This window comes from Cheilinus undulatus, linkage group 18, assembly GCF_018320785.1.
Source record: "Cheilinus undulatus linkage group 18, ASM1832078v1, whole genome shotgun sequence".
Lineage (NCBI taxonomy): Eukaryota > Metazoa > Chordata > Actinopteri > Labriformes > Labridae > Cheilinus > Cheilinus undulatus.
The window spans coordinates 15822927-15846855 of NC_054882.1; the positions used below are offsets into that span (position 1 = coordinate 15822927).

Here is a 23929-nt window from a genome sequence, read left to right on the forward strand (position 1 = left end):
CCTTTGGGAAGTCTACACAAACTTAAAATTCAAATAAGCTTTAAAAGCATTTAAAGTGCGATCAAAAAAGATTCTTGATAAATAAGCTACTTTTCAGTCAGGACCACTTTGTCAAAAAAGACACGGAATGCCACTATAAATATATCTTAAATAGAGTTTATGAATTTGCACTTATGTTGTTATCTATGTTTGGCAGTGTGGCACCTCTGGAATACCCCTGCCCTTCCCCAACTTACGTGGAAAGCATTTGGCGGGAATAGCACATGTTACTGCACTTCCTATGCTGATAAGAAAGGCATAAAGCAGAGAGAGAACCCGCAAAAACCCCAGAGCAGAGCAGGTATCAATGACGAAAGATCAACATTAAGTCAAAAACAGTATAAAAGGAGATGCTGGGGTGGAGGAGGGCTGCAAGAGCTGCTTGCAAAGAGAGCAACAGAGTGTAGCCAGGTAAGAGTAGTTTAAATAAGGCACCATGAGTGTGATTAGCCAATAACATGCTTGGATCATCAGCCAGGCCTGCTTGGGATCAGATGATCTCAATTATGGCAGAGCTCGACTCAGTGGCCTGTGAAAGTAACACTATATGCTCAATTTGTGCCCTGCAGGTAGTGAAATGTTAAGGCAAAACAAAAATTAAAAACTCACAGGGAAATCACAGGGAGCCTCTGTTTAAAGCCTGGAGGAGTGGTGACACACAATGCCCATGTATGGTTTGATCTTGCCCGTGTTTCTTCCGCCTATGTCTGCCCAGTCTTGCTGGTTGTGACAGGAAATCCATCTCTTTTAACAAACCCAGCTCATTTGGCTCAGCTCAGTAGAGCTGATAGCTCTTCAATTCGTACTAGTTTAGCTTTTTAAATGTGGATTAAATAATGACGAAGAAAGGAGGAAAGGAAACTGGCACTCAAATGAGAGCTACCAATCATTCACAAATGGCTCATTATCATACAGTTGCTCACCCCACAAGGTTTACTTTGTTGATAGTACATCACTATTTCAATTAAAAGTATGTTTGTGACAAAATGAGGATTTTTATATGTTAAAGGGGCTCAGCTAGTCTCTTAGCTCACTACAAGACTCCTCTAGATCCTTGTCTCCCTCCATCTAGATAGAAGATGCTAGGAGGTCTGTAGGACAGAGAATTTGTAATATTGATCACCTCTGTGTCAGGTAAATCGGTTAACCTGTAGGGAAAAAAATCCTTTTTTGAGTGTACTCAATGGATGTAGGAATTTTCTAATAATAATTGCAGCGTACAGGTCCATTTAGAGCTGTTAAGTACAAACGTGTACAAACAGCCTTGCTCAAGAGTGAGTTGTAGTGGGAGGATATGTATTTATCTACAAAATGAAGAACTTCTTATCAGCGGCAGGGATCCAATTTGCTGACTGGCTGACATGAAATTGAGGGAATACACCATCTGTGAGCGGTGCAATTGTAACAGCAGCAACTGTACATCACAGCCTGAGGACAGCGTGCCATGTGTAAGTACTGTGGAAGAGCTCGGGCTAAATTGTGTGATATGAAACATGCAGCACATCAAGTGTGAAGAGCTCATTGGGATCTGATGGCAAGCTGAGAAATAAAAGGCCATTCCACTACAATGCAGGGAAGGTGGAAGGAGGAAAAGGGAGGGTCCAAGCTGCAGAGTTTTGAGGATAGCAGTTGGATGTGGCATAAAAAGAAACATCCTAACAGTCTGGTTAACCACCAGGCCTTTTAATGATGGTTTTATGGTGTGCCTTTGATCAAAGCAGAGCTCTTTGTTAAATAGTCTCACCCCAATCATTGCACCACAATAGTTAAGTCAGCTCCACAGACATGCTCCTGTCCTGAAGCTCCCCTTATCCCGTCTTCTTCAAATTAAGCTCATACATACTTCACGACAGCCGCAGTGTTATTGTCGGTTTTTCCTTCAGCAAACTTCTGTCAGCAGTTACACGCGACTAAAGGAGTGAGCCTCCTGAGAGCTGCTGTCTCCGGAGAGTACAGTTTTTGTTGTGTTGTTTCTCTGAGGGATGTGTATCTAAGTTTTTAGATCTTACAACACATTGTAAAGGAAAAGCAGCTCATTGTGTCTCTAGTGGGAGTTTTTTTCTGCTTGGCATGCACTGACTTGATTACCTCAGATGTCCCACGGCTTTGGTGCGGACCAGTGAGAGGATGATGTAGTCATTCTGCTGACCCTGGAACCTGTCTACTGTAGTCACCTGCAGACACACAAACATATTTGTTATCAAGCTGAAAACAAACCCAGCACATACACAATAATACACAAAGAGAAATGCTAAGTAAGCCATGGCAGCTGATGTATTTTGCACAGTAAATAAGTGAGTGTATTTAAGGTGGGTGGAGGGATTTAGCTGAAATGTTTAGAGACATGAGCGTGGCTGCTCTCCGTCTTAAATTCATTCTTTATTTGAATATATTTCTGCGGTGAGGTTGCAAACGATGCTGCCTGGTTTCTTGTTGTTGCCGTTATCGCTGCGGGGCACATGGACAGCCTGCAGGGGCTTATACAGCTTAGAGGGCATTTGCTGCCACTAACCTCTTACCTAGGCCCCCTGAGACTCAGGGCCAAGGTACATGGGGCCACCCTCCTCGACTGGATCAGAGATTATTTAAGCAAGACAGAGAATGGAGAAGTGACTCTCTGAGGAAACCCTTGTCAGCCAATTTGCTTTTATGCCCTAGTAATCCTGTCTGGCTGTGAAGTTTACTTGCTCCCATACATGAAGAACAAAGCTGTGTTTTGACTTTGTTAGTGCTGTTACACCTTACATAAGAATAACAACATGCTGCACTTGTACTTGGAACTTGATGCTTAGTGATGAAATTGATGAGATGAGAAGAGTCAAGCCTAAACTTCTAAGTTATGCTGTACTGTGTGAATAACCGGCTGCTTTTACAGCCTCTTAACATCTGTGCACACCCCAGAGCAGGGTCAAGAATGTCCTGATGGAGGACGCTCTCAAGGAGATTTGAGTCACAAGTTCAGTCTTGAGCAGCCTGTTCACAGACTTAATAAAACATGGACATAATCTCAGTGATATCACCCATTAAAAAGGCATTATGAAGCCCAACAACAGCAACCGCCATACTGGAAATGCCATCATCATCCAACTGTTGATTAATCTAGAAACAGGCCAAGAGGTAGAGTGAAGTCAGAGCAAACAGCAGCACTGTGACCACCTGCCAGTTAGTATAGCCACACCCCTAATTCTGCAAGCTTATACAGTGTTACAAATAAAGAAGTCAGCTGAAGAGATGCAAACACAGCATGTCAATTCTACAAACAGGGGGCTCTCAATCAAAACAGTAACAAAAGATAACAGGGGTAAATACTCTACTCAGGTCTTAATTCCTGTTTTAAATCAAGGAATCTGTTATCACCGTTTTTGTTTTATGGAATTTTACATAAAGTGGGGAAAAAGCTATTAAAGTGGGCCTCTCTTGGTTTATACTGCATACTACACAAAAAGCATCCTGCAGTCACTCACAGTGTTAACCAGACCAACTAATACCTCAAAATCTGGTGTTTAACCTGCACTTTTGGTACCTATTTTTTAATCCAAAAAGTTGGCCAACCTGTAATTTCCACATACAACAGCTGTGCTGCACTCCACAGTGCAACAGTTTTTGCTCTACCAGACCCTGCACACAGGAAATGCTTCTAAAGCACTGTGAAACGCAATGCTGGAGTTTTTTTTAACAATGCTGGAGTTTTTTAGTTTTTTAATAGAGGATTATTTTGATGTTCATTTCGACATGTTCCCATGATTTTATTGTTTCTGCCTAGGATAAGTACATTATGAAGTAAAAAGGTTTATGTTTTCTACAAAGGATGAGTGGTTTCATGTCAAATTCTGTGACTTTTAATCTCAAAAGTTAACCTTTCTTTGTAACTGGTGCTGTTGTGGATCTGACCTCTGCATGACCTTTTGCTTGTGCTGCAGAATGAGATGTAATGTCGATAGTGATGATTTATGGTTGGGAGTCTGTGCGTTGTGTTGTATTTTGAAGTGGTCTGGGTACTTCACACATTTTTCTGGCTGTTTTAGAGCAAGCAGCTCTACAAGGACTATAGAGTTTCATAAACCTGCAGTGTATCTCAGTTGAAGTGGAGCGGACTGGCACTTCTGGGACGTACCAGAACAAGACCGGAGCATGGGTAGTGGAACTGCTCCAATTGACTAAAGAGGGAGTAATGTTTAATGCAAGTTCCTGCAGCTGCCGCTGTTTCACACCTAATGCGATTAAAAAAACACATCCCCATTCATTGTGTACTGCATGCATGTGCTTTGGCTTCACACCTCAGAACCTGCTGGAATATTATGACACAGATGACACTGGCAAGGGTTAGCACTGATTCTTAACCACTTTCTCCCTCGTTAGGTCATAACCATGCATTTAAAGAAACCAGGGAATATATCATTTAGTAAACTGTTTATAACTTTGGTAGTCACTGTTGTCTTCAGTAAAGACAACAGGTGATGGGTGGAGGAGGGCAGCCTCACTGCTGCAGGCTGAGAGCCCAATGACCGTATTATAGCGGGTAGATGCACAGACTTCACACAGCAAAAACAGATTGCTCCAAAAGAGCAACACAGCTGCAGAGAAACCACATGTTGTAGACCAGAGGTTTCCAAACTTTTTCCATTGGGGGCCACATACAGAAATATATAAGGATGGTGGGATCACTTTCATAGACCTCACCCTAAGGATATTAAAGTTAGTAAAACAAGTCTAATGTAGGTTGTGATACGCTTCGTGATTGGGCATGCTAAAATGGCTATTTCATGACTAACAAGGCAAACAGCCAATCACTGTAAGGAGTTTGGGTTGGCCAATCAGATTTCAGGGGCTCTGGTCAACCATTGATACCACTGGCTCTGTCTGTGGAACATCATTGATGCTGCTATTTGCTGTCACGATCTATCAGGGTGTTATAAATCAAGATATTGTTATCATTTTGCTTGCCAATTTACCATTCATGGTGCCTCAATTTAGTCATGAACAAAACACATGAACAAGTTCATCTCCTCAAAATGTTTATTTATAGAATTAGCATGGTAGCTGCTGCTTTGTGCTGAAACTAAGAATAATAATACAGTCTAGTATAAGCTTCATGCACTAATATGGACCACATTTCATTAAATTTCAAGACTTTGTTGAGGACCAGTCAAAAAAGGCTTACAGGCTGTGGTATAGACACCACTGTTGTAGACTTTGCAAGAAGAAATTAAAATAGTCACACAGGAGCAAGTGTTTGAACCTTTTTGCCCTTTGGGCAACTTACATTCCAGATTTTACAGTATTTCAAATCTCATGCATTTTCATTGCCTTATTGGCGTCATCATTTTTTGTTACTTTCACCCTTAAGACCCCTTTCCTCATAGATAAATTACATTTTCGTGCCGTCATTGATAAAAAATAAATAAAAGCAATAAAAAATAAGTAAATTTGCTACTATTTTCATCAAATCGACCTTTAATTTATCACTCCAGGTTTTCAATCCCAATGTGTTATCTCTCAGTCTTTAAATACAGTTAGTTTTATCACCTCCACTTCTAGCGTTTTTTAAAAACTTTACCCCCTGATGTGTTTGTGATACCTGAAGGACAAAACATGCCTTTTAGAAGTCTTTAGGTCATACGAATAAAATAAACAGGACTGCACTGTTATCTTGGACAGTCAATGACAACAAAAATTGAGGATACATCTTCAAAATAAAATGAGAAATGGGAATAAAGATGCAATGTTTTAACCCACTTGGTGATGGAAACTGTGACAGAAGGAATAGTTAGATTTGCATAACTACAAAAAGCAAGACTCTATTTAAATAGAATTGATATAAAACAGGCCATAAAAAATTCATATTTCTTAAAATTTGGTCAAAATAAGAAAGTAAAGCTCAGTAAAGAGGCCGGCCTTTCCTCCAAAGATCTCCTCTCTAGAGTGGATCAATAGGACATGAGCTGCAACTGAGAAGCCCCACAGAACCCAGGACTACAGTGACCAACCTTTGAAACCAGCCATACTAAATAAATCATGCTGCGGCTGTGGTAATATCTTATTAGCTAATGCAACTTTAAGTGATTCTGAAGCTGCCATTTGCTTATCACCTCAATAAAAAACCCTTTTGGGGTAAGAAGGTGATAGGGGAAGCGTGTGAATGTGTACATGAGGGAGAGATGTAGCTAACGATGTAATAGACCAATATTTATTTACGTCTCCCTGTTGCTATGTAGAACAGGTGCAGCACCAGAGGCAACAATATGTCGCTTTCACAATAGCATGAAGCTTCGTGGGCTGTATATTCGACTCGAAATGCAGCACTATGCATGCACGCACATGTTCTCAAACATGTGCCACATACAGACTCAGTCCAGTAAAACATTTGTTCAAGTCGAACGTGAATGAATAAGAGGCTTGAAATGCATGATCTGAGCCCAAATAAAGAGTTTTGCAGGGAAGGGGTGCTTTAGAGTGAGTGAGTTATTCTTAGCCCACAGACAGCGACAATGAAGCCCTGATAGAGAATCTCCCCAAGGCGCAGCATTTTGCATGGTGTTTAGTTATTTATGAGAAATCTTCCAGGGAGTGAATTACAGAGGTCATGTCATTGTGGCACATGCAAGTCTATGGATACAAAGAAACACACAAAGATACGGAGAAAGATATTTTTACACACATACACATTTTCTGATGCAAGAACAGACTATTTTACTCATTTCATTTTCTTCAATCCTTCTCTCCTCCTCATTGTCACTGTGATTCCTAACTAATGGGCAAGCTTGGACCTCTCCTCCTGACCCGCTCCACCCTTTCTGACATAATGTATTCACGGTAATTACTTCCTGGAATGAGGAGAGGTTTTTGCAAGATTTTCCATTTTTTACCAAGAAACTCTCAAGGAAGACAGATGTAAATGTCTCCTTCTTTGTGCTTTAATTTCCATGTGTCTGAATTTCATATCTGCCTAAGAAAGTCATGCTGGGACATGCTGGCGTTCCTCCATCTACATCCCTATGCTGTGGTTTAGATAGCACAGACAGGCTGATACAATGAAGGAAAGAAACAAGCCGAATGGGAAGACGGGTGTGTATTTATGGAAGTGCTTGGAGGGCAGGACTGAAAGCTTCAACAGCCACATCTTTTCTTCTAAATCATCTCCTCTGTCTCCTATTAAACATTCAACTTCACAGACAAACAATTGCAATCCAATGCCTTTTACTGCACAGTGCCTATACAAGTATTCACCCCTTGAATGTTTTACCCTTTGCTGATTTTATAAATCAGTCATGGTCAATATGATTTAAGGGCTCTAGCAAGAAAAAAAACCTCTCTAATGTCAAGGTGAAAACAGATCTCTACAAGGTAATGTAAATTTTAAAAAATATGCAATGTAAAATAAGTGCCTTCAAAAATATTCACCCCCTAATTCAACAAATATCCAGCCAATCTGTGCTAGTAGTCTCACAATTAGTGAAATGGGGATCACCTGAGTGCAGTGAATGTGTCTCAAGTGACTGTAGTATAAGGACACCTGGAAGGTCCAGTCACTGATTCATCAGTATTCATGGCTACCATTACACCATGAAGACAAAATAACACTACAAGCAACTCAGAGAAAACGTTACTGAAAATATAAGTCTGGGGATGCACACAAAACAAATGTCCAAGGCACTGAACATCCCCCAGAGTTCAGTTAAATCCATCATCAAGAAATGGAAGGAATACAGCACATGTGTAAATCTGTCTAGATCAGGCTGTCCTCACAAACTGAGCGAAAATGCAAGAAGAAGACTAGTGAGAGAGGCCACCAAGGCACTAATTCCTACTCTGAAAGAGTTACAAGCTTCAGCAGCTGAGATGGGAGAGACTCTGCATACAACAACTGTTGGTCAGGTTCTTCATCAGTCAAAGCTTTATGAGAGAGTGGCAAAGAGAAAGTCACTGTTGAAGAAAACTCAGATTAGATCTGGACCAGACTTCACCAAAATGCATGTGGGAGACTCCATGGTCAAGGTGGTATAAAGTTCTTTGTTATGATGAGACCAACATGGTGACTTCAGGACAATCTTATTTAGTCTGAGATCGATTTATTTAAATTTTATTGATACTTCTTACTGTAATATGGCATCTGTCAAAATCAACAGATTTAACTGCAAGAAAAAAAAGATGTATAACTACATTATTGCACAGAAACTTATTCAGCATCTAAAAGTAGTGTATTTTGGAGAGCTGGCTGATGCTAACTGGCCTTACTCTCCTTTTCTGTCTAATTACCATAATCACAGTGAAATGCTCTGGCTGCTGACATCTGCTTGGTTTCAGCCTGTGTGACATATTGTCAGACACACTGTGGACCCAATGCTCAGCGCCATGACCTTTCAGCTGCTCAGCATTTTACCCACAAGAGCCCCCTCTTTCTTTTCTTTCCATCTCTCTTTCTCTTTTTGGACATATTTCTTTTCAGCAAATCTAGCAGCCTGTCACCCCAGTCACTTTAATACTTGGCATGCATTCTGACTAAGCCCATGAGCACAATGACTGACGCTTCATGTCTTAACACTGCCGGACATTTTACATGACCAAGCACAATTTCTGGCAAGTTGTCAGAATGTGACATAAACTTGAAGACAAAGCAACAAGGTAGCATGGCACAGCATAAACTACTACAGAACAACAGGATGCCATTTCTAAGCACAAGAAGACACAAAGGCAAACCTCCTTGGTTCTGTTTTGGTAGAAAATTTAGAAACAGAAATGAGCTCGAAAGAAAGGATAAGACTGTTGATATTCAGTTTACTCTCAGAAAATGTCAAAGACTAAAACCAAAAATAGAATTGTGGTACTAACAACACCAGGTATAAGCCTGTTTTTTTTTCCATTTTGTGGAAAACTAGAACAACTGCCTGGTGGTTATACTCCTCTGTGGGGTGTACAATGACTGGACAGTAAAAGCTCAGTGACGGGTCAAGAAGGACTAGGAGGGTTCCTGTGGTAGAGTCATTTGTATAAACCACTGAAGCAAGGGATAAAGTGAGGCCTAATGGCCTTTATCTTTGACCTCAAAAACCTAATTAGTCATCCTTGAGTCAGGGTGGACATTTGTGAAAAGTCTGACAGAAATCACTCCATGTTCCTGGGATACCTCAAGCAAGGGATGAACATGAGGCCCAATACTTTTACCGGACAAAATCAGGTAAGTGCATCCATGAGCCATGGTGGATGTTTGTGCAAAGTTCGGGAAAAACTCTCAGAGCAATTTTAAGATGTTCACGAGCAAGAGATGAAAATGAGGCCTAATGACCTGTAACTCTGATATATAACCTCCAAAATCAAACAGTTCATCCATGCCTTAGAGGACATTTGTAGAAAATATGAAAAGAAACCTAAGTGTTTCTGAGATGCAATGTTCACAAACATTCCATCTTTCTGGCAGAACAAAACAATGCTTACTGAAGCACAGCTATTTAACATCATCGACTCCAAACACCACATCATCAGCTCTAGATGCACCCACAAATGGGTAGCTCAATTGTGGTGGAAAAGCAAATCCCCCTTTCTGAGCTGCATCAAACCAAATGCCCAAAATGGGCAAGGAATGAACAGGAGGCCCAATGACCTCACAATTTGCTATTTAACCCCAAAATCTAATCAGTTCATCCTTGAGCCATAGTGGGTGTTTGTGCAAAGTTTGAAGGAAATTCCTCGAAGCATTCTCGAGATATCTTATTCAAAAGCAAGGGATAAACATTAAAATCTCCAAAACCTGGTCAAATCATTCTTGAGTCTAAGCTGAAATGAAAAAAGCCTCCCAAAGAGTTCTTAAGATATTGTGTTCATAAGAGTGGGCCAAAGTCTTCCTCTGTGTATATTCTGCTCTAAATTCTTCCCTAAAATCTAAAATGACACTAAGTATGTATTTATCCACAAGTTCAAATGGTCAAACAAATTAACAAATTATTCTTGCTTAAGTAACATTTACTTGTGTGTTGCCATTTAAAAAAATGATCTAGTCTTTCATCTAAAAATGTTGAAAAAACAAACATTATTTTCATGCCATAAAGTTAAAAAAAGCCATATTTGTGACCTGTTTTAATTGATTTGAGTTTTACATCAGGTTGTAGAACTGGAAAGTATCTAGAGACATCACAAACTCAGACTGTTTTGCTCTCTTCTTGGTATTTGTTGTTGAAGACAAGAGTAGAAAATAACAACAGCTATATCTCCCACATGAAATCCCCAATGGAGCCAAAAAAGACAGAAAAGGGCTTCTATACAGTACGCCTGAGCAAAACAACAGACCTGGGATACTAAAATTTAATTGGTCATATGGGAAAATCCCTGTGCACATCAGTTAAACTACACAGAGATGAGAAAAATGTTAAAAATATTTGAACATCACAACATAATCTGGCAGCCTACACTGCTATGGAAGAATGAGAATCCAATAAACTGGAGATATGAGAATTTTACTCCATTCTTTCCACTTTCTTTGGCATGCCTTTGCAGCCTCTGTCATAGCCAAGTGTGTAAAAACTAAAAGAAAAGAGACCAAAGAAAGGTGTGTGTATGTGAGCAGGGAAAAAAGAATGGTAGAATGAGTAAAAGCATAACCTGAGGCGAGCGGGTAAAAGCATTTAGCGGAGCAAACAGAAAACGGATGGAAAACTGTGCCAACGGGCTGCTGACTGAACACAGCCAGAGAAGACAAGAGAAACAAAGACAGTGAGGGAAATACCGTGGGCTGGATGAAGACAATCTAACGCAATCCTTCAGGGATGAACACAACAGTGAGTTTACGCCCACTCTGAAATTATGCACACTTTACTCCACTACACACCTCAGTGAGCAGGATTTACAGAGGTATGCAGGCTGCTGGTATGCTAGCTGTTAGGGGCAGATAGAGCAGCCTGACCTGATCTACTTGGGTCTTATGACCAGCAGCAGTCATCATGGTCTCATGATCTGATGGAGACAATAAAGGAGAGGCTGAAAAACAGAGGGACTCTTTGCTTGGTTTGCCTTGTAATGGTTTATAACATGCATTGGCAGAATTTTGTCCACCGTTGAACAATTAACAATCATTCCTACTGCCACCTCAAGAGCGATATTCTCATGATTCCAGTGTGGTGGTGAAATTCTGATGTGATGAATCAAGACCACTTTCTAGGTAACAAGACAGTGTAGACAGTTAAAAATGGAAAAAAACAGGACAGTTGACTGCACTGGTAAATCCCCAAACAAAGCCACCAATAAAGGGAGAGCTTTCTGGGGCCCAACAAAACTAGGGGCCAATGGAGGTCAGCTAAAGCAAAGTCCATTGTAAAGTAATACTGTGATATCCATACTTGTTTTAACCTGAATAATAACCACTCTATTCAAAACAACAAAACCTAAAAATATGCTGTTTACTTCTGCTGTAGTACAAAATAGCCCTTTTCAAAATGTAAACAACTTTCCATCGAACTGAATTACTTTCGTTGATAATGTTAACAATCTAGATGAGCACACTGATGAAAATGATTAGGAAATTAATGTCAGACTTCAGAGCTAAGCCATGATGTGCAGAAAAATGGGCACAAAGTAGCAAAATAAGTGACAAGAAATGGACAAAAAGCAGCAAAATGGATTAAAAGTAGCAAAAGGAAGTGGCAAAAATGGGCTATACGTGGCAAAAAAGTGGCAAAAAGTGGCCAAAATGGGTAACAGTGGCTAAAAAGTGGCAATAAATTAGTTAAAGTGACAAACAGAAGTGACAGGAAATGGCAAAGAATGGCATTAATGGCTGAAAAGTAGCAAAATATGACAAAATGCTCAAAATATGGGTTTACAGTAGCATAAAGAAATGGCAAACAAGGTTAGAGTGGCAAAACTGGGTTAAAGTGGCAAAGGAAAGAGGCAAATATGGGAAAAAAGTGGCAAAATAGGTGACAAAAAGTGCCAAATTAGCTTCAATGTTGCAAAACCAAGTGGTGAAAATGGGCAAAGGGGGGGTAAAAGGGTTAGAAGAGGAAAGCAGGGTAAAATGCTGGAAAAATTGGTTACAAGTTGCAATGAGTAGCAAACATGGGTAAGAAGTGGCAAAAACAAGTGGCAAAAATGGGCAAAAAGTTACAGACTAAGTAAGGGGTATAATGGGCAAAAGGTGGCAAAAATATGGGTTTAAAGTAGCAAAACAAGACAAAATGCTGCAAAAATCAGTTAAAAGTGGCAAAACAAAGTTGCAAGAATGGGCAATAAGTGGCAAAATGGTAAAACAGTGAAAAATGGGGCAAAAATGGCAAGAAAGTTTCAAAAAATGGGGGAAAAGCAGCAACATTTATTAAAAGTGGCAAAAAAGTGGCAAGTAAGGGCAAAACACAGCAACAATTAGTTAAAAGTGGCAAAAAGAAGTGGCAAAATGGGTTTCAAAGTGGTGAAATGGGTTAAAAAAGTAGCACTAATAAATAATCTGAACATCAGAACCCAATAATAGCTTCAAAGTGAGATAACTGTTAGCCAGGATGCTAACACCAATGCGACTGATCCAACATACATGCATTGATATCATCAATCAGTTACAACTGGGAGGGCCCATTTTCTGGGCTTTCCAGGGGCCCAGCCAACTCTATGGGCAGGCCTGTCCCCAACCATTACATAAAATCACATGTGATATGATAAAATATTTTGTCAATTTTGTTAAAACTACATCAAAGGCATCGATGCTATCCACCATGTAAAATCATGCAGATCAAGCATGAAGATACTCTGAGTCCCACTGCAAGGACTGTAGGGAAAGCACCATTTAAATGTACAAACATGCTTAAATTACACAAGGTGAGAAAGAGAGAATGTGCGTTTTTTTGTGTAATGGCAGGCAGAAAAGCTTTGTGAGAATTCAGACCTGTGATTTTCTCTCTCTTAGTGCAGCAGAGCTTAGGAGGCTGCTGCAATGAATTCAGCTGACAAGTGAAGGTGTGAAGAAACGTGTGCACAGTCGATGTGTCATGTATGTGCCTATTAAACAAGTCTAAGTCTCTCTCCATCTAATATGAGGTGAAAACATGTCTGCTGGGACTGTTTTCCTTCCTGACAGGAGAGGGGGAATGTGTCAGCCTTCATGGAAACTGAAGTGTGTGCTGTATGTGTTGTATAAAGTTACATAAAATATGTAAATGTCCAAACAACTTGAATACATTTCGCAGGGGAGATAATTGAGACTGAAAAGTTGTTTAGTTTTACTTCAGATGAGACATGCTGTGTTTCAGAGCTAGTACATAATGAAATACTTTTTATATGTAATCAAGGCCTTTTCCTTGTTTAAGAACAATCCAAGATGGTATGAAGGAAAAAAGACTACCTTCATCTGACTAGACGATGTTAGACGCTAGAAGGCCTGCAGAACTGAGTAATTTGTGATATTGATCATCTCCACAGTTCACTTCTGTAAAGTGTAGGGCTCAGTGTATGTAAAAAATTTCTGATAAATACAGCATTGAGGTCTATGGAAAGTTGTGAAGTACTGACTTTCATCTGTTCTCATTCATTCTTAACAGCTGCCCCCCACTTCCTGACCCCCACTGAGCATTCCTGCATCATCGGCATCATATTACTACAAACAATCTATACATGTTTGGCCAGTATATTGACAGAAATTTTCCTATCTGCTGATATTCATATTTTTAAGCCAATATAGATACCATGCAGTGCATCCCTACTATTTATTCAATATTTAGGAGTTTGCCTGAATTTTGGCAACCAAAATCATGAAATAACAATAATGGGTGGCTAGGACTTAAAAAAATGTTGTGGTATTGAAAACTGGTATTGATATCATGTTAGGGTGTCCTGACGCTGTAATGATGTAGTTGTCAGCACTGTTAGGGTGATCTTTCCTCAAAGATAGTCTTTGCTGAGAGGTTGTTGGCATTGATTTGAATGATCTTGACCATGTTTTTCAAGGGAAAGGCACTTAGAAGTCAAAGGCTATCCTGGGAGACCCTCACCACCATCTGCATGAAGAGTTTAGACTTCTGTGTGCAGGGAGGAGGCTTACTTATGCAAGGAGGGCCAAACTGAACAGATAGCTGAGGTAATTTGTTCCAACAGCTGTTGGGTTTTTAAATGAGCTGTAGGTACTTTTGACATCACACATATATGGACTTTGTGGCCCATATCTCACTTCCCATCTATCATGTTATGGGAGTTATGTGTTATTTGTATGTGTTCATGCCTTGAAGCAGCTTGTATGATGTGTATAGTCTGTGTAGACTTCTGTTAAAACCATATTGTCTCTTGAGACAATAAAGATATCCAATCCAACCTGATCTAATATGATTTCTTACTAATATGACACGTAGCTAAGTTTAAAAATCATCTCTTGTCAGGACATTATAACATTGATTTATTTAGCATTCCAATATCGGCTAGTAAAAAGACCATAACCAGACATTGGCTGCATCCTGACTCCCCCACAATCAAAGAGTGGGAGGATATAGTTAACGAAATCTATGTCATGGAAAAAATTACTTTCTCCCTTTGATTACAAATGGACAGATTTACACAGCTGTTGTCAAGATGGATTACCCACAAACGTCAGCCACAGTAACTTTTCTTGATTTCTGTAAACTAACAAGATAGATACTTCACAGGTGCAACTTGATGTTAACCCCATAACAAATCTGTGCATAGGTACCCATAGAATGTACACACATAGCATACTGAATATTGTATTTTTCTTGCACACCAATTGTTTCTGCCCTTCAATCCTAGATGGAAAAAGAAATCTTGTTGAACAGTCTAAGTATCCACGTGTATATTAACGTGATTACACATTCCTCTGCAAAGACCGTATGTAGTTACTAAATGAAAAGACTGTAACTAAAAACAAGGAAAAATGGGAATACTGATAAAAGAAGAATTCTTAAGAGAAGTCATGTCGGATACAAATATGTCATTGTGGATCTCTCTTACTTTTTGCTATGTAAAAGCTTGACTGTTGATATTTAAAATGACCCTGAACTTCCCCTAAATAAAGAATTGCCAAAAAAAAAATCATCTATTGGTGCATCTTTGCTGCAGTGGGCTCTGGCGCCATGTGTTCTTACCTTGTTTGGCTGACTAAAGAATGGATTTCCGGCACATCTCTGGTTGATGACGTCTCTGATCAGATGTTTCTGCCCATTGTAGGTGGTGAGGATGCTGATGCGGTCTGCAGGGTAGCCCAGCAGACGCATGTACATGTACAGAGCCACACAGTACTCAGCTTCTGCCAGGTTCTTCACAAGGAAGAGAGAGAAAAAGGTGCAAGGTTAGCACTGTGCTCAGGAACCTGGTGTCGGTCAGTTCAATGACATTTTTATAATTGAGGCAGTAAGGTTAATTACCAAGATACACACATTTTTTCTTAGCATCACCACAGAAGGGCTGTTTCCTGTGTTTGACACCTGGCTGTTCTCATTCTCTCATACTTCCACATCTTGCTGTTGCCCTTTCTCACCTGTCGAGTGTTTGACTTCACAGCCAGATTAAAGCCCTGCTCATTTATGCATGAGTAGCCATCTGATTTGGGCTGGAATTAATTGCCTCAGACAGAGTACAACACCTCTGGTAGCGAGGCTGGGACCATATTTCCCAGTCTGGACTGCTTACATAGAGGAGGAGGTGTTTTGCATATTTTGCTTGTTAACTCGGGAGGCAAAATAATTTAAAATTGCTGCTTTTGATTGTTTTCCAGGATAAAAACAAAGATGTCTCCCAGGAGCACTTAGTTATTAATGCATCCACTGCATTTAAACAACCAACCATGAAAAATGGTTTTAATCAATATCTCCTATTTCAGCCTAAGATTTTAAACCACCCAACACAATGTCACCTCCAAAATGTGACTGCTAAGGAGCTAATATGCATCATTCACCTACTTTAGAATCAACAAATTCCTCAGCATGCACATCCTGGCTCTGAGGCTAAAATCTGCCCTTCAAGTGTGACAAAAAAAAAAAAAAAGAATTAAATAAATCTAAAAGGAAGACAGTATGCATTATTCATCCAGTTTCAATTAAGCCTGGACGTCAGCCTTACCATCTTTGATAATAATTTATGCTGCTTCATCAACAGTTCCTCATCCAGCTGCACTGAAGTCAACACTTCAAAAACAGAGACAGCCTTTGTTCTTCCTCCCCTGTTACCTGTCTCCAAATGGCACTAATTTATAACTTTAATGACTATATGAATAAGTGTTAGGGATGAGCAAGGAAATATTCAACATGAGCTGTTGAGTGCTCAAAAAGAAGGAGAATTTATCGTGTTGAGGAAAGAACACCACAGGGCTGGGAAATACATTTAAGATATTGATATAAAAAAGATATAAAATGCAAAAAATATATATATTTGATATTATTGTAGTTTATGCTATTCTGACAAGAAAAGCCTAATGTCACGCTAAGTAGAAAGATTGTTTACAATAAGAACCACAGCCAGGAATAAATGCACTGACTACAGATACTCTATTTGAAATGTGTAATCTAAAGGCTGATTTATACTCCCTTTACTAGGGATGGGAATCGAGAACCAGTTCCAATTGTTTTAATCCATCAACATCATTCACATTTAATCTTATCAATTCTCTTGGCAGTGCCTTACTTCTGTGTGCCTTGGAAAGCATGGTCTCACAAGTGGCAGATATTGATCAGGTTTTACTGATATTGATGCCATTATCAATTCAGCTTATTGATTCAATTCTTTATTGATTCCCTTATCAATTCCTTCCTTTGAATTTTCTTTTTAAAAAAAGTAGACTATATAGGTTTTCACTGATAACAACTCAAATTTAATGTGTCTCTTTCTCTCTGAACAAGATGTATGCCATCTCAGTGAGAGTCAATGACAAGCACACTCCAATCACTGGCTATAAGAAACAATTTTAATTACTAAAAATGTTAAACATCAAGTTTTTGGGAGAAGAACATGCTCTAATATACAATAATTCTCTTTTTTGTTGGAACTGTCTGAATTAAAACAAACTGCTTAAACTTAAATAGAATACAATACTACAACTCTTTTTCTTTAAAAGATAAAACTAGTCTCTGGATACTAGAACTCTGATGTATAAAAATGAACAGTTCAACAGAAGTTGCACGTCACGTTGTTACAATGGTTTTTGAGAAATGAAGCCACACCTTTGACCTCTTTAACCTGTTTTTTTGTGATGGACCACCATGTTTACTTCCTCTACTTCTCTGTTCTTGCTCACTCTGACATCTGGAAATAAGGCATTGATAAGGGAATCTTTGAGATTTGATGTAAATGATGCAGATGGATTCGAACCAGTTGGAACGGGTTCTAAATTCCCATCCCTATTCTTACAACTCACACAATATTAGGCAGTACTGTCTCAGAAAGTTTTAAGAAAAGCTCCGCCGTTTATCGACCTATTCGTCTTTGATGTGTTTTGATGCTCTTCTGGCTGAAACTATTTGAAATATTGCCTTAAAAAGTCCCACATGATTACAATGTTACAATGCAATTTAGCAGGAACTTTTACACATGGTGTATAGCAGCTTTTTAAATTTTTTAAAATGATGAACACCTGCAGTGAAACAACCAGTTATTCACATGAGAAGACCTCTCACTAGCTGCATTTCCATTACAGTTTTTTCAAAATAAAAGTGATATTTCTAAAATTTTGATTAAGTACAATTGTGCTTTGAATGTCGTTCCATTGAAGGGTGTTTTGGGCATGAGCCTTGAGGAAGATGGATGCTAAAAACCTGTTTTGTGTTGGCAATGGATAATAGTTCAGAGGCAGAATCCGTATGCATGGCAAAAGCCACATATAAGGGTATAAGTATGAGGTTATGAAGAATCTCGGTCTCCTCTTCTGTCCACATGTACCGCGCCATGTTGTCTCGGAGTGAACTGGCCATGTGACACCGTACTTTATGTCCTGTGATGTATAAATGTGGAAAAAATGTTTCCATTGCACATTAGTGATGCATTTCTATATTGAAACATCTGAAAAACCACCTCATGAGAGCGTAAAAACTTTTTAGTGACATTTGAGAGGATTTTCAAAATTCAAGTAATTCCATTACCAGTTTTTCTGATGCACTATTTAGATTACTATCACCATCTCCATGGACTAGGTTGTGTATTTGGAGCATGCTTTGACACCAGAGGGTGTGTCCAGAGAGGAGGCTAGTGAGGAGCAGAGTGTGCCTGTAGCCTCATTAACAGAGAGTGTGAAGGACTCGTTAAGTGAGGTCATGGCAGCTGAGATCTCGTCTAGTTATATTCTACTTCGTTTAGCCATGCTAAAATGAATGTTATAAACCGGAAATCAATTCTTCTTCACTGCTGGAAAACAGTGGATGCAAGAGCTAATGTTTTCAGAGTAGCAAAGAAGGACAAGGACCAATTGCAGCAGCAAAGTTTGGAGGCTGTGTGACAGTTTTTCTCTGTGCGAGTTTGTCTAAAAACCTTCCAGACCGGCATTTTTATACATGACAAGAAGCGACACAGATCATTAAAATTTGAATAACTTTTTAACCATAAATTGTAACCTCTTACTTGTTTTTCCTCTCGAAGCTAGCCATTGTGCCATCCAGTTGAGGCTTTACATGCCTTTGTATCCCTTATGACAGCATTTCTATTGAGCCTGTAACTCGGGTGACTTTCGGGACTTTAAAGATTAAATCCACACCGGTAAACCCGATATTGGCTGTATTTTTATCCATTTAAATCAATTTTCAATCATTTATTACCGCTAGCTTGACTGCTGACTGCCATATTGCTCTCTGTAGTAAAACTCACAATAATGAGCAGAGAAATCTAAGTGTCACAGAGAGGCTTTACATTATTTGTTGAACCATGTTCTGAGTCAAATGTCCGGCTAAAATAATTTGCTAGTCTTCCACAGCACAGTCGGTCCAGGAAGTTTACACCGTTACAGACCGATACCCAACACTCTGTTATCGGAATCTGTATTGAGAAGAAAAAAATGGCATTGCAACATCTCTAAAAGCACTATATTCATCTGTTTTTTTTGTTTGTTTTTTTTTTCAAAAAAAAAAATATTACAATAAATATTGCAGAGAGAAAAACTGTTGCAATGTCTGTTTTTTCCAACATCGTTCAGCCCTAAATGAAGACATGTCTTCAGTTTGGGGATATTTTAAGATAAATAGGGATGACAAAAATAGACCAGACTGCAAACTATACAAATTGGTACATACCAACTGTAGGTACCTTAATGTAAGTTCTTGTACCTGGTCTGTTCAAAGTCATATTGGTGCATCCCTAAGAATCAAGATAGGATTTTTTGTCCATATCCCTAAACCCTCAAACTCAAGCCTCATTGAGGATGTAAATTGTTCTTATTTTTGTAAGGCCCTGATCTAATATTTTTAGTCTTAGTGAATAAAAATACTCCTGAAGTAGCTTTAGTGTTTGGCTGCAGAGAGAAAATGTCACTATTGTCATAAACACATGTAGAAATCTCACACACTCACAGCGGAGTAATATCTAATCAGACATGTAGTTGGCCTTTCAAGCTTTCCTTACCTCATATGCATATTTTACATGAATGTAATCTAATGTCGCAGCACCCCAGAGAAACATGTAATCATATCAACAAGGTCAGACCTAACCCGTGCTGTTTGAGTTAATGGCCTGAAGCTAAGTGAGGACTCCAGAGATGATAGAAACAGATGAGATAGAAGATAAGAGGCTTTCAGGTCGTAGTGTATGTCCAAAGACAGTAATAAGAGGTATAAATCTAGACTAGCTGCGAGTGAAGCCCACAAAGCTTTCTGCTCTTATGTTGTTTTAAAATGTAGCTTGTGAAGCAGAAAAGCCTTGCCTAACAAGCCTAGTGGCTGAGAAAAGCCATTTTCACACAACAGAAGATGTGGATTTAGATAAGTCTCTCGCCCTTTATGAGCCATCTGACAACTTGGGAAATACTATCAATGAGGCTAAGACTCAATATGGAAAGTGCTTTAACAAATGAGGCGAGGAAGCAGAACAGACCTTCGGAGTGTGTGGGTGCGTGCATGAGTGTTTGTGTGTACGATGGGTGCACGGTGCCTGTTTAAGTGCAAAGCAGGCTTGTGGCAGTGTTTGTTCAGCTGTGACAGGCATTCAGCATGCACTGGATACATTCGCTTCTCTAGTGTCCAATTTATCCCTTCTGGTTCCTGGGAAAGTGCATGCATGTGAGTGAGAGTGTATGTGTGTCAGGCATAGTGAGTAATACTGGTAATTCCCTTGAGGAGCCTGAAAATGGCAACAGGCAAATGGAGTTGAGGTTCATGTGACCTGGTGCCTCGAGAAGCGCACATGGTCTGGATTAAAGAACAATAAGGAGCTTCAGGGACATGAGCAAACACAGCGCTGACCGCTGCACTAACATCCATGAGGAACTCTGATATACTTTATGTACAGAAGTATTCAGCTGCCTGACCACTACACTAAAAGGGACTGTAGTGACACTGTATTAAAATCCATGTACTTTAATATGGAGTTGCCCCCCACTTTGCAGCTACAACAGCCTCCACTATTCTTGGAAGGCTTTCCACAAGATTTTGGAGTGTTTCTGTGGGAATTTGTGCCCATTCATTCTGTAGAGCATTTATGAGGTCCACTGATGTTGGACGAGAAAGCCTGGCTTACAATCTCCATTCAAGTTCATCCCAAAAGTTGCTTGAGGGGGTTAAGGTTAGGGTTGGGTATTGTTTGGCATTTTTCAACAGCTGTGACAAATAAATACTTTTTAAAAAGTGCAAATGCCTAAATGGTATCTGAATTGATTGTGAATTAAAAGAAGAAAAGGGTTTTAAAAGTTGGCAGATGGATAATAGCTGTCTCAGTATCGTAAATGATTCAGAATTAGGATGCCAATGGAAGTAATGGAAGTAGGTGTAACTTCTTAACATATTTCATGCCTTTCCTTTGGAATGGCACTGATTGTTTTGCAGGTGTGAGGTACTGAAATGAAGCACAGAAATTTGGCTTGTAATTTGGTACAGTAGGTATTGGACGTATTGGTTCTGGTAATATGTTGGTACTGTATTTCGATAGTTATCCCTTGTTGAGGTCAGGACTCTGTGCGGGCCAGTCAGGTCCTTCCACATCAAACCATGTCTCTATAGTCCTTATTTTTTTCCAATGGGGCAGAGTCATGTTGGAATAGAAAAGGTCCTTCCCCAAACTGTTGCCACACAGTTGGAAGCATAGAATTGCCCAAAATGTCTTGGTAAAAAAATGGCTGCTGAAGACAATACAACTGGTCTAATTTACTTGTCAGCACCCTAAAATACCAGACGTGCATTTATTTGTTGCTTCTTTCCCAGGGGCCACAGAATACACAGCCGTACTCTTCATCTCCTCCAACAACGCCTCTGGTGTCTTGTTTGCAGTAACTGCATTAAAATGAATAGCTGCTCAACTTTTATTTACTTGGACTTCAGCATAATACACTTGGCATAACTGTCCATGATAAAAACAAATGAAAACATGGCATAGGGACTAGAAACTGGCATGAAAATTGCACTGCCAACTAACTTTTCAGCAGAGTAGTGCAGAGCAACTTCTTTGCATCAGAAAAACTCACTTTACTCTTAAAGGGGACATATTATGCAAAAATCACTTTTTCAGGCTTTTCTAACACAAATGTATGTCCTTGGCCTGTCCACAATCCCCTCAAATACCAGAAAAAATCCATTCCTTTTCCCCTCTCTTTCTCCACCTTTCAGAAAATGTGTGCTGAAACAAGCCGTTCTCAGATTTTATGCCTAGTGACCTCACCAGGGGCATAAGCACCCACCCCCAGGGTCCCTCCCCCACTTGGAGGAAAGTTCCACCCTCCTCTACTGACCCTCTCAGCTACCAGCTGAGATGCTGGATAGATCAGTGGCTTAACCTGCTGACTATGGTCTGGGAGATTGATGGTTCGAATCCCAGTCCAGGTACTAAACTTTGGATTAAAGTGTCTGTAACACCAGGAGTGCAGAGAGAGAGATGTGGTCAGGGGCGGAGTCAGACAGCTAATTATATTTAAAGCCACAGGCACAGAAACAGCTCATTCTGGGAAGGGCTGAAACAGAGGGGCTTTTAGATATGTAAAAATCCAATACAGAAGTGTTTTTTCAGCAACAAATTTCACAGGCATGTTTTGGGGACTTCTGAGAACAATATAAACGTGTCTTAAAAGGGTAAAATATGTCTCTTTTAAATCAAGTGCTACTATCTTTATTCATAACTAAAAATATTAAAAAATACAGTCAAAAGGAACTGGTCAAACAAGGCTTGATACCAGTATTTGCTCTTGTGCTGGTGTCATGCCAGATAAAAAGCTTCTTTTTTTTTTTTTTTAAACCCACCTCCATCAACCCAGCCCACCCTGACCGCACACGTAGTCTTGAGTGCTTCAGCAATGACATGATGAAACACAATCTGGCCCCTTGTGTGAAGGACAAACCCACTGGTCTGTGCTGGGCAGCCGGTGTTAGCTGCAGACCAAGCAGGGTTATGAATATATCATATGGGCTGGTAGCTCCACCGTTTAAATTTAAAAATGAATGAACTGCTGTACAACAGCCAATTCAGTGGAAATGGAGGCTGAGGAGGAATATAGTTATCTGCTCTGGTGGAACTAAATGTGTGTATCTGTGTAAAAGGGTGTATAAAATGGGCTACATTGTGTTATACAATCTTTTCTGCTGTTCTAACATTGTACCTTTGCTTTAGTTATACTGAACAGGAATGTGTGCCACTAGCTGGCTAAACTATTAAACCTTGCCATCCTCGCTAGTCGGAACCAGAATAACTCTGTGTTGAAATAAGTTATTAAAATCTGAATAAATGTAGGCCAACAGTGTCATTAAATGTTGAGTTTGCAGCAGATACCCACCTCCTGATGCCTCTATAATTGGTAGTTTCAGCATTTTAAAAGTAATACCTTTATCTTTATTTAATTACTCCCTGCCATGTTTGTGGAAAAATGTGTCATGTTAAACATGCATGCTGTAAAGCACCACACATTTCTGTGGTAGCCTTATCATTTTATACATTAATAATGAACTTTTATTCAGTATTTGCAGTCATGCTTTGTGGTACAAAATGCCACGTTCATGATGCACATTTTAAAAGGTCACATTTATTGTTATTGAAGAATGAGATGAACTGTTTCAAGTGGCAGTTAAATATTCTACATGGGTTTGGATAGGGTTAAGTCATTTTTGATCTGACTTTTTCCAAGTGTTTTCTTACCTTTCAACAAGTCAACTTGTCTGAATTTTAAATCAGATTTATTGGATTGGGAAATGATAAGATGCAACAAACGTTCACAGCACTAAATGCTATTGTCAAAAAACTGGTGCTCACTAATAAGGAAATACACTTAAATTTATGTTATTAATTTTGTAAGTACAAGGTTTATATGGTTAAAAAAACATGTCGGTTTTAATTAGTTTACGCCTGGTTGTTTTGCAAAATAAAACTGAAGTCTTAATTTTTCAAGTAAGACTTGAAAGAGCCACAAGTCGTTACAAAAGAGCCACTTGTTAAGCATCACTGCCCTATCTTATTGGAGTAAGGGCATAAAAGCTCAAAAATAAAATAAAAACACAAATATAGTCAAAGAAACCCAGTCAAAAGGCCTGGTTTGAGACTAGATTTAAACCAGCGGTTTAACCAGTGGTCAAATGGCACCTTGTAGGAGCAGCAGAGGTAAACTGGATAACAACCTCTCAACTGGTGTAGCCCAGCACAGGCTTGAGGATGTTTAACTGCAAGGAGGAATGAAGGCTGATGGAGATAGCACTACTGAGGTTAGCCGGCTGCACTCAGAAAGCTGACTTGATATTGGATCTGCATTGTGTTTAATTATTTAGTACAGCCAAAATAGGCAACAGAAAATATGGTTTTAAAACAG

General features: G+C 39.5%; 1 protein-coding gene across 2 annotated transcripts in view; it reads right to left on the reverse strand.

Moving 5' to 3' along the window:
• The window catches only part of aqr (aquarius intron-binding spliceosomal factor), a 95472-nt gene that overhangs the window by 10475 nt on the left and 61068 nt on the right, over positions 1 to 23929 (reverse strand). For both annotated transcript variants that reach the window (XM_041812936.1, XM_041812937.1), the window contains exons 32-33: positions 15105 to 15275; positions 2128 to 2213 (exon numbers count right to left, since the gene is read on the reverse strand). In XM_041812936.1, the coding sequence (XP_041668870.1) occupies positions 2128 to 2213; positions 15105 to 15275 (257 nt within the window). The remainder of the gene's footprint in view (positions 1 to 2127; positions 2214 to 15104; positions 15276 to 23929) is intronic.